The sequence below is a fragment of the Myotis davidii genome, unplaced genomic scaffold, assembly GCF_000327345.1.
Source record: "Myotis davidii unplaced genomic scaffold, ASM32734v1 scaffold665, whole genome shotgun sequence".
NCBI lineage: Eukaryota > Metazoa > Chordata > Mammalia > Chiroptera > Vespertilionidae > Myotis > Myotis davidii.
Window position 1 is genome coordinate 527,359 of NW_006296410.1, and position 10,796 is coordinate 538,154.

The 10,796-nt window shown below is 49.6% G+C and overlaps 1 protein-coding gene across 2 annotated transcripts in view; it reads right to left on the bottom strand.

Moving 5' to 3' along the window:
* Nucleotides 1–4,056: 4,056 nt before the first annotated feature.
* Nucleotides 4,057–10,796, bottom strand: part of PIGG (phosphatidylinositol glycan anchor biosynthesis class G) — a 26,420-nt gene continuing 19,680 nt past the window's right edge. Inside the window, exons 10-12 of one of the 2 annotated variants that reach the window (XM_006771443.2) lie at nt 6,750–7,047; nt 5,996–6,159; nt 4,057–4,699 (exon numbers count right to left, since the gene is read on the bottom strand). In XM_006771443.2, coding sequence (XP_006771506.1) covers nt 4,462–4,699; nt 5,996–6,159; nt 6,750–7,047 — 700 coding nt within the window. In that variant the 3' untranslated portion in view covers nt 4,057–4,461. The remainder of the gene's footprint in view (nt 4,700–5,995; nt 6,160–6,749; nt 7,048–10,796) is intronic. The other variant, XM_006771442.2, reaches the window with a different exon arrangement.

Below are 10,796 nucleotides of genomic sequence, written 5' to 3' on the forward strand. Positions count from 1 at the left end.
TTTACAGCAGCGTAACTGCCAACACTTGGGAGCAAACAAGATGTTGCTCACTGGATTCTTTCACTGTGTCACCCAGACAATGGAACAGTATTCAGCACTCAGAGGACATGAGCTATCAAGCCATGAAAAGACGTGGAGGAACCTTAAATGCATGTTACCAAGGGAAAGAACCCAATATGAAAGACGACATATGGTGGGATTCCAGATATGTGACATTTGGGGAAAAGAAAAACTATAGGGTATCCCCCCAAAATGTATACACACACTTTGAATAGTTATGAAGGCAGTGTTTATTAAAAGACTTTTCATTTCCAGTTGGATGTAAGGGAGGAAGGGACAGGGGCCAGACCACCAGCAGCCACAGTGAGGCAGACCCCACTGCACAGAATCCCACAGCAGACACTTCACGGATGCTGTGGGAACACAGAGAACGCCGGGTGGCCAGGGCCAGTTGGAGTGTGGCAATCTTTATCGAAGTGTTCAAGGCCAAGATGCTCTACACAGGGGCAAGGTACAGCAATCTCACTGTGCACCGGGCAGGCGTACCCTTCTATAACCCACATTGCTGCCACTATTTGGCGGAAAGCCTCTTACGTCTAAATAGTATTAAAGTATGTTACCGAGGCTACTGAGGCTGTGAGCTTAGATGCAGCTGCTATGAGAGGCTGTGGGTCTAGAACAGTGGTTCTCAACCTGTGGGTCGCGACCCCTTTGGGGGTTGAACGATCCTTTCACAGGGGTCGCTTAAGACTATCGGAAAACACATCTATAGTTTTTGTGATTAATCACTGTGCTTTAGTTATGTTCAATTTGTAACAATGAAATTGGGGATCACCACAACATGAGGAGCTGTATTAAAGGGTCGCGGCATGAGGAAGGTTGAGAACAATGGCTCCTTGTTAGCAATGGCTACATGGCCACTAGCTCCTACAATTAAGACTCTCTTACGTATTCATGACTCGTCATACATAGCTTCTCTACCACCCGGTGCCCCAGAAGGTCCAGCCCCACGCAGAGGGGCTTGGACCTGACAGTTGGCATAGTAGGGCAGGGTCAGAACCTACTTGGAGCAATTGGCAGGATGGAGCAGTGAGTGCTTTCAACAATGGTACGGCGAGCAGGGTTCAAGTAGGACTTGCTCTGACAATTGGCACTGCGAGCAGGATGTAGGAATAAGTACTACAATGTGCCGCGCCAGCACAGCCAAGGGTGATCCTGAGTGGGGGGGTGAAAGGATTGAGAAAAGACAGACAAGAGAATGAAAGCTGGGTCTCGGTGGGACGCTGCCTCCCTGATGAGGAGACAGCGCCAGCGCCCACAAGCCATGTCTTTATTTTATAGCAGATGCCACGAGACAAAGTAGGGGCGTGATCACGTTGTTCACAGCATTCCTGTTGAGTTTCAACCCTACTCAACTACATGCACCCGAACTCTAGCACAAGGCACGTGGGGCTACGTGTTCGGACCATAGGTTCAAGCTTACAACCACAGCCGTTGGCTATGATTGTGCTGGGAGGGCCCTGTCCTCCAGCTGGGGCGTGCACGTGGCAGTGAGAGGACCCTGTCCTTTGATTAGTCCGAGGCTGGAACCTGGCCAAACACCGTACCCGCGCCCCACACTCCAAGAATTAGACCTTGCTCTGACAGATGTAAAGTTCAGAGTCCACATCCATGAATCCTCTTTGAAAAAGATTCAAAAATAGAGGAAAGAAAATAACAGCAAGCAGCGTGGAAAGGCCTGGGGGCGAGCTATGAGCGACTTAGCACAGAATTAAAACTGACCAGTTGTGTAGATCACAGCACAAAACTGATGTCATAAATTGTGGTAATAACCCTATAAAAGAATGTGTAAGTGGGGGAAGGAAGAAAGGGTGTGTGACAATTCTGTCATGTTTCATAGCAAGGAGTCCAGGGATATGGAATAAAATAGGAAAGAGTAGTTAATTTTCAAAATGAACATTTAAAAATATTTTTTCTTAAATTTTTAGGAATCTTTTATGAACTAATACTTCTTGTAAGAAGGAACAGTTATCCAAAGTTCAGCACTTTCTCTTTTTCTGTTAAATTCAGAAAAATTGCATTAAAAGCTCTGGATTAAAAATAGCAATAGAGTGGAGCCTGCCGGACGAATGCCCGAGACAGTTCCCCGAGTGTCCGTGATTGCTGCTCTGGGCAGTGATAGTTAAAAATACTTTCTTGCCCTCATCGGTTTGGCTCAGTGGATAGAACGTTGGCCCACGGACTGAAGGGCCCCAAGTTTGATTCTGGTCAAGGGCATGTACCTTGGTTGCGGGCACATCCCCAGTAGGGGGTGTGCAGGAGGCAGCTGATCGATGTTTCTCTCATTGATGTTTCTAACTCCCTATCCTTCTCCCCTCCTCTCTGTAAAAAAAAAAAAATCAATAAAATATATTTAAAAACTTTCTTTAAAAAAATGTGTTTTTGCCCCAGCTGGTTTGGCTCAATGGATAGAGTGTCAACTTGTGGACTGAAGTGTACCAAGTTTGATTCCAGTCAAGGGCACATGCCCGGGTTGCAGGCTCGATCCCCAGTAGGGGGAGTGCAGGAGGCAGCCGATCAATGATTCTCATCACTGATGTTTCTATCTCTCCTTCTCCCTTCCTCACTTAAATTAATAAAAATATATATTTTTAAATGCGGTGTTTTTGTTGTTTGAGTATTTATGATTAAAAAATTACAATGATACCAAGTCATTATTTCTTAAAAAGAGGGGGCAGACCCTGGGGAGGCCAGGAATTGAGGGAAGAGAGAGGAGACAAGGTGGTAGAGGTTGAGAGAACTCGCTCATTCCTTCTAGATCGCACTGCTCTTAGAATTGGAAGTGTTCAAGGGGCCGGACTGTGAGTCCTGTGGTGCCTGTGGAGGAGGAGTGCTTCCTCCAGGCGCCCGGAGGCAGGACCATGACATGGATGGAACCCCACCTGCGGCTGTGCCGGGACCTGGTGCACCAGGTGTCGCTAGGAAAGCCCGTTCTCGCCTGAAAGAATGACCACCTAGGGCTCGGGTTTGGGGATGTGGCAGTCATTTCCGTGAGAACCAAGTGGACTGTCGTTGCAAAGACAACTCAGTATGAGCTGATGAACGTTGAGTTTTCACACTAAGTTAAGAGTTTGGACACGTGCACCTGCCCCTCTGCTCCCGGCACTCAGAGCTCTGATGGGCTGTGGGCGACGGGACGAGTGGTGTGTGGCTGTGCATCACGAACCATGTTGCCACGTCATTCTCCAGATGAGTGTGTGATGGAGCCACCCCTGGGGCGGGTTCCCTCAGGCACAACCGCGCAGTGCAGTCCAGCGCAGTGAGAGCCGGTCACAGTGTGGTTTCAGACTGCACAGCACAACTAAGCTTCCTTTTCAAAATAACTTTATTTTGAAAAAGTTTAAGTCTCACAAGAAGTTGCAAAAACAGTACAGGAATCCTCATCCCACACCCAGCTTCCCTGAGGCATTTAAAGCTACAGGACTTGTCCACACCAGAGTGAAGCTTAGTGCACCCACTCACCGCTTGCCTCTGGCGCACCTTCGAAAGTTTCAGTGCAGCATCGACACAGAACACCCACAACGACCACAAACAGACCCACACCCTCCTGTCCGGCACCAGGCTGTGTGCCCGCACCTGCACACAGCACAGCAGACTGAGTGCAGAGCCCATCCGTCCCCACCTGAGCCAGACACTCAGGAGATTTGCAAAAATATAAGATAATGCCACTCTTGCCTTGACCGGTTTGGCTCAGTGGATAGAGCATCAGCCTCCGGACTCAAGGGTCCCCGGTTCAGTTCCAGTCAAGGGCATGTACCTTGGTTGCGGGCACATCCCCAGCGGGGGGTGTGCAGGAGGCAGCTCATCTATGCTTCTAACTCTCTATCCCTCTCCCTTCCTCTCTGTAAAAAAAATCAATAAAATATATTAAAAAAAAGATAATGCCACTCTTCTTGCTAATTTTTGTGTGTGGAAAGTAGTTATTTTTCTTAAAAATATATTAAAGTTAATATCTTTATTTTTAAATGAATAAATTGTTTTGAAATGTCTGTTTTAATTTTCAATGCCATCAGTGCTGACAGCTGTGACCCCATGAAGCCGAGGTCCAGGGCCCTGGGGTCGAAAGGGTCGAACCTCTGAAGGTCGCACATGCGATACCCTCGCCACCTTTGGATGCACCATGTAAACACACAGGGTTGGCCACAGCCTAACTCATCCAGAGGCAATCAGACGTCCAGCAGTTTCCGTAGTGATTGTCCACAGGGGAATAGGATTCATATTCAAATTAAGTATTGTAAAGTGACCTTTTCTTAGCCACTTACTACTGAACTCAACGTCAAGTATAGTCGTCCCAGCAATTGGAGCTACTCACCCACACTGTAGGACTCACCTCTTCTTTTTAGAATAACCTTGAACTTACATCTACTTTTATGAATCAAACCCATGAAGTAAACAGCAGCTTTAACAATGCGCCACTTTCCCAGCGTCTGCCCTGGCACCGGCCCGGTCCACGGCGGTGAAGCCCAGGCAGACTGCGGCTGTGACGAGCAGGTGCACGCCCTCGTAGAGGAGCTTTGGGGAAAACACACTCCATATGAACAGGTGGTAGCGCAGGGCCGTCACCAGGACGACGTAGGCGGACACCGGGACGGAGCTGAGCAGCGCGTAGCAGAAGCAGGCGCGCCTCAGCGCCGAACCGCTGCGGGTAAAGGGAAATGGGGTTAGTGCACCGCGCTCTGTCCCGGGGGCATTAAGTGACTGACATTTGTATTTTGAAAACGAGGAGGTAATTCTTGCTCCTGGGCCTGGTCAGTCTGGTGGGCAGAGGCGCCTGAGGAGATGAGGCTGCAGCAGATACCTCCTGTCACGCCACTTCATGCCCTGTTTTGCAAAAGTATCTATTTAAAAACGATATGCACACACTGCAATACTATCATGTATAGTACAACCTATAGACAACGAAAAGAAAACCGCACAAGACTATCATCAACTATACGCCAACAAACTGAACAAACTAAGAAATGGATAAACTCCGAGAAACGTGCGATCCTCCAAGTCTGAGTTAAGAAGAATCTGAACAGACTGCTAACTACTCATGAAATCAAAGCAGGAATCAAAAAACTCCCAACAAACAAAAGTCCTGGACAGGATGACTTCACAGGTACATTTTAGCAAACACGTAAAGAATTATTCACATGCATTCCTCTTAAACTATTTCCAAAAATTCAAGAGGAGGGAAGGCTCCCAAGCTCATTGTACGTGGCCAGCATCATCCTCATTCCAAAACCAGACAGAGACACTGAAAAAGAAAATTATAGGCTGATATCCCTGATGAACATAGATGCAAAAATCCTCAACAAAATACTAGCAAATCGAGCCCAGCAAGATCATACACCATGACAAGGGCTAAACAGAGCCCAGAAGTGAGCCCAGGCCACATGGTCTAGGACAGAGGTGGTGGCGAGAGTGCACACTGGCTAGACAGTCTCTCAATAAAGGGCGCTGGGAACCTGGACAGACATGTGCGAAACATGAAGCTCGACCACCAACTTACACCACATGCAAGAACCAGCTCAAAACAGATCCCAGACCGAAATGCAAGATCCGAGCGTTAGTGCATGCAGCTCTACTCTCAGGCACACACGGCCCCCACCGCTCCCCGGGACAGGCCATGACCCCTGCTGCCCCACGCCATGCTCTGTGAGGCGGCCTGACTGGCGCTCTGGTTCACTCTCTGTGGCGGCTCCAGACCCGAGCTCCTGCAGCACGTCCTTGTCCACATGCCACGGGTCCCACTAGGGATCCAACCGTCAGAAAGGGGACCTCAGGGAGCACGGCACCAACCATGAAGGAGAACTGGGAGAAGCTTCATCGACAGGTGGGCCTTGGCTGCCCCCTGCCCCTTCCAGGGTCACCCCTCCCGTCACCCTGGCAAAGGGAGCTGCGCACTCGAGGGGCGTGGACAGACTGCTGAGGGACAGAGGGGGAGCTGTACCTGTTGGGCTCCCAACTCAGGAAGTTCACCAAGTGGCTGGCCCACAGCACGGGCCCCGCATATGTCGCAAATGCCGTCAGGAACATGGCCGGGACCTCCACGTAGGTGTTCAGGCCCACGAAGCCCGCCGAGATGTCCACCGTGGCGATGTTGTTGGAGTTTCCCTGGAATGACATGGCCACACTCACAACATGGCCAGGTGATCGTGAGAAGCCAGGAGCCCCGGCCGCCCGCCCCCCCTCCTGTCCCGGCTGACCCCGGACACACTTCCAAAGATGGCGAGGGGCAAGTGCCAGGTCTGATCGTGGAGAGACTATACAGACGAAGTCTCTGATGAGCTGCAGCAAGGTCTGCCTTTCCTCAGATCTACTTCACACAGACACGTGACACACCCTCCCCCTGGGACCCTGCCTAAGGGCTGGAACCCGGAGGTCACGCGGCCCAGGGGCCCTTGCTGGAGGCTGAGGGTGGACGCTGGGCTCTAGAGGATGAGTGACTGAGGGGACAGGCGAGCAGGATGGCCACGAGAGCACAGTCACCACCTCAGCAGATGAAGCTGTGTGGATGGTCCGGCAGCAGCCATGCCTCACGCAACTGCTGCATCATGTCTACAGACACACACGCGGCAGGGGCAGCATCACCACTCCACACTGACAGCTCTTTCACCGAACTAACACGGAAACTTCCCAAAGAAAAACTAAAAGGTAAATGACAAAAAGTTACTGGTCTACCCACAAAGACAACGAAAACCTACCTGGAAATAGAAGAACGCTTGACCAAACCAATAGTGCATGACGGTGACCTCAGCGGCCCCGTGCCTCAGGGGCCTCCAGACGAACTTGGTCATCACGGTCTGGATCAAGAGGCTGCACACCAGGACAGGAAGGTTATGTGGTCTGAAGAGCAAGGCTGTCAGGAGCACCAGTCCGCTGTACACGTCCCATAGACCTACAGCCTTGACTGGGATGCCTGCAGCGAGGACTTGAGACTTAAGCATGTCTTTGGTGCCCGTGGACAGAAAAAAAAAAACACGAAACGCTTCAATGATGCCCCTAAGAAAAAGCAAAACAAATGGGCACATATTTCCTCACGAAGACTGAGTGTCTACTCAGCTAACAAGCCCCAGCTCCGCCTGCCGGGCGCCCAGTGGAAGCCCAGGACCCCTGTGTATGCCCTCCTCGGACAGAGCTGGCGTATGGGAACCTTCCTCCTCTTGTCCAAGGACGACCTGGCACAGCTCTGCCAGGACAGCCACAAGCTCACAAACACTGAGACACACCCGCACACACAGCGGTCTGGTCCACACCATCTGTTGTTGTGGGCAAGTTAGTCAGGACCCTAATGCTCGACCCTGTTATTTGCAAATGAAGAGACGGCACCTACACCCCACAGAGGCGTCCTTGGAACTGACTGAGGGACTGCACTTCCAGTGTTTGCGCAGTGCCTGTTGTGAACTGAACATTTCTGCACGTCACCTGCAGCTGTCTGCAGAGGACACTGTTTGTGACAACATGCCAGAGAACTTCATCATGTGAAACACGTATCCCTAAACATATTTAAATAAATTTCATGCCCGGTCCTCTCCAATTTGCAGCCCCACCCAAGAAGTTGCAGCAGCTTTTTCATGTGAATAAGCCTGTTCTGGCTCAGGTTTCAGACTGAGAATAAACAAATAATCTTCCCTGTCATAGAAGGGAGTGTAGACAGCCACCATTCTGGCCCGTGTGACTTGCAGCTCCCCTGGGGCCACCATTTTGAAATGGCAAAGGCCAACCCCTTCCTTTTTCCTTTAAATTAGCCGACTACGCAAGACTGGGAGCCTAAGCTCTCCCATCAAGAGTGAGGGACAGATCAGGTGTATGAGCAATAAAAGCCCGAGTGGTCGCTGCTCAGCATGTGCATGCTCCCAGCCCCAGTGCATACGCACCTCCAGGAGGAAAGGGACTGCCTTGCTGTCTGGCTTCCGAATGTCCCTTGTGTTCTGCTAGGACCCCTGGTTTTGGGGGATCGCCTTATTTCTAAGAAGATTTTCCTGCCCTGACTGGTTTGGCTCAGTGGATAGAGCCTCGGCCTGCAGACTGAAGGGTCCCAGGTTCGATTCTGGTCCAGTGCATGTACCTTGGTTGCGGGCACATCCCCAGAGGGTGTGCAAGAGGCAGCTGACTGATGTTTCTCTCTCATCAATGTTTCTAACTCTCTATCTCTCTCCCTTCCTCTCTGTAAAAAAATCAATAAAATATATATTTTAAAAAAGACTTTACTAAAATCTCTCAAACAAGCAGCAGCCGGTGTCAGCATAACCCAGGGGTGGGCAAACTTTTTAACTCGAGGGCCACAATTGGTTCTTAAACTGGACCAGTGGGCCGGAACAAAAGCATGGATGGAGTGTTTGTGTGAACTAATATAAATTCAAAGTAAACATCATTACATAAAAGGGTACGGTCTTTTTTTTTTTTTTAGTTTTATTCATTTCAAACGGGCCGGATCCGGCTCGCGGGCCGTAGTTTGCCCACGGCTGGCATAACCCATAACCATCCATAAGAGGCCCAAGACCCAGCGCTAGCACCAGCCTACCTTACTTCACAGCTTGCCCTCACCTGGCATTTCCAAGCCCAATACAAGTAACAGCCATCTGCAGATAGCTCTGTAGCTCCTGCAGGGTGGTCCCAGGCAGTGGCTGAGTGTGTACCACCCGGGAGGCACCAGACCCAGTACCTGGCGGACAGTTTCAGACCATAGCAGATTACAACTCTACACACCCACAAGCGACACACTCAAGGGGCAGACTCAGCACCATAGCTCCACTGAAGCAAGTCCTGCTCCATAGGGCATCTCCTGCACAGCAGCTCTCCCACTGTAGTTGCAGCCTGGTCTGCACAGCCAATTCCCATCTATGCAAGACTGGGAGCCTAAGCTCTCCTAAGTCAACTCCTCCCAGTGATGCCAATAGCAATCAAGGCTCAACTACAACAACTAGATACAGAGTTAAAACTAATGGTTACGAGGATGTTCAAGGATCTTAATGAGAGCTTCAAGGAACTCAGTGAAAATGTGAAAGACATGCAAAAGGACCAGTTAGAAATTAAGCATACACTAACTGAAATACAGAATAATTTATAGGGACTCAACAAGAGAGTAGAGGAGTCTGACAATCAAATCAACAATTTGGAATATGAGGAAGCAAAAAACACCCAATCAGAAAAGCAAAAAGAAACCAAAAAATATGAAGACAGCCCAAGGAGCCTCTGGGACAACTTCAAACTTACCAGCACTTGTGTTATGGGGGTGCCAGAAGGAGAGAGAGCAAGATAGTGAAAACCTATTTGTAGAAATAGTGACAGAAAACTTCCCCTCCCTGGTGAAAGAAACAGACAAGTCCAGGAAGCGCAGAGTCCCAAACAAGAGGAACCCAAAGGGGCCCACACCAAGACACATCATAATTAAAATGCCAACAGTTAAAGACAAAGAGGGAATCTTAAAAGCAGCAAGAGAAAAGCAGTTAGTTACCTACAAGGGAGTGTTCATACGACTGTCAGTTGATTTCTCAACAGAAACTTTGCAGGCAAGAAGGGAGTGGCAAGAAATATTCAGTGATGAAAAGCCAGGACTACAACCAAGATTACTCTACCCAGCAAAGTAATCATTTAGAATTGAAAGTCAGATAAAGAGCTTCACAGACAAGAAAAAGCTAAAGGAGTTCATCACCACCAAACTGGAGGAGAAAGAAGGTAAGGAGGAGGAGGAGAAAGAAAAAGAAAAACAAGAAAAAAAGATAAAAAATATGAACAATAAAATGGCAATAAATACATACTTATCAAAAGTTGAATCTAAAAATAAAAATAAAAGGAGGAATTTAATGAATAAAATAAACTGATGAATAAAATAGAATCTGAGGTAGCCGAAACCGGTTTGGCTCAGTGGATAGAGCGTCGGCTTGCAGACTGAGGGGTCCCGGGGTCGATTCCGGTCAGGGGCGTGTGCCTGGGTTGCGGGCGCATCCCCAATGGGAGATGTGCAGGAGGCAGCTGATCGATGTTTCTAACTCTCTATCTCTCTCCCTTCCTCTCTGTAAAAAAATCAATAAAATATATTTAAAAAAAAATAGAATCTGAGGCAGAAACATGGAACAGACTGAAGAATCTCGGGAGGAGGGGCAGGAAGAGGTTAACCAAAGATGTTCATATTAGAGGCCCGGTACACAAATTCATGCACAGGTGGGGTCCCAAGGTGGGGAGGGGGACCGGACGCGCTTGCCAACCCGGGATCCGGATCTGTCCTGCTGACGTTTGCACCAGCTGTTGGGAGCCACCTGGCGGCTGCTTTCATATCCTTTCTTCCTTGCGGAGCGTCTAAGGAGGGGAAGCGGCTGTGGTGCCCGAGGCCGACTTCTAGGAGGGCAGCACTGTTGGGATCGTGTCCGTGGCGCTGGCCCATTCTTTGGAGATGAGACCTGCAGGACTACTGAAGGAGTGAGTGGCTGCCGCCGGGCTGGTGGGTGCCGGGTCGGGTCTGTCAAATGAGTGGTGCTCCCCCTGTGGGAGCGCACTGACCACCAGGGCACAGCTCCTGCATTGAGCATCTGCCCTCTGGTGGTCAGTGTGTGTCACAGTGACCGGTCACAATGGTCACGTAGGCTTTTATCTATAATAATAAAAGTATAATATGCTAATTAGGTCAGATGTCCTTTCAGACGTCCTTCCAGATGACCTTCTGGATGAAGCCAGGCTGCAAGGGAAGCCCAGGTCCCAGGTGCCAGAGGGAAGCCAGTGTTGGCTGCCAGGGGAAGGAAGGCCTACTCTTG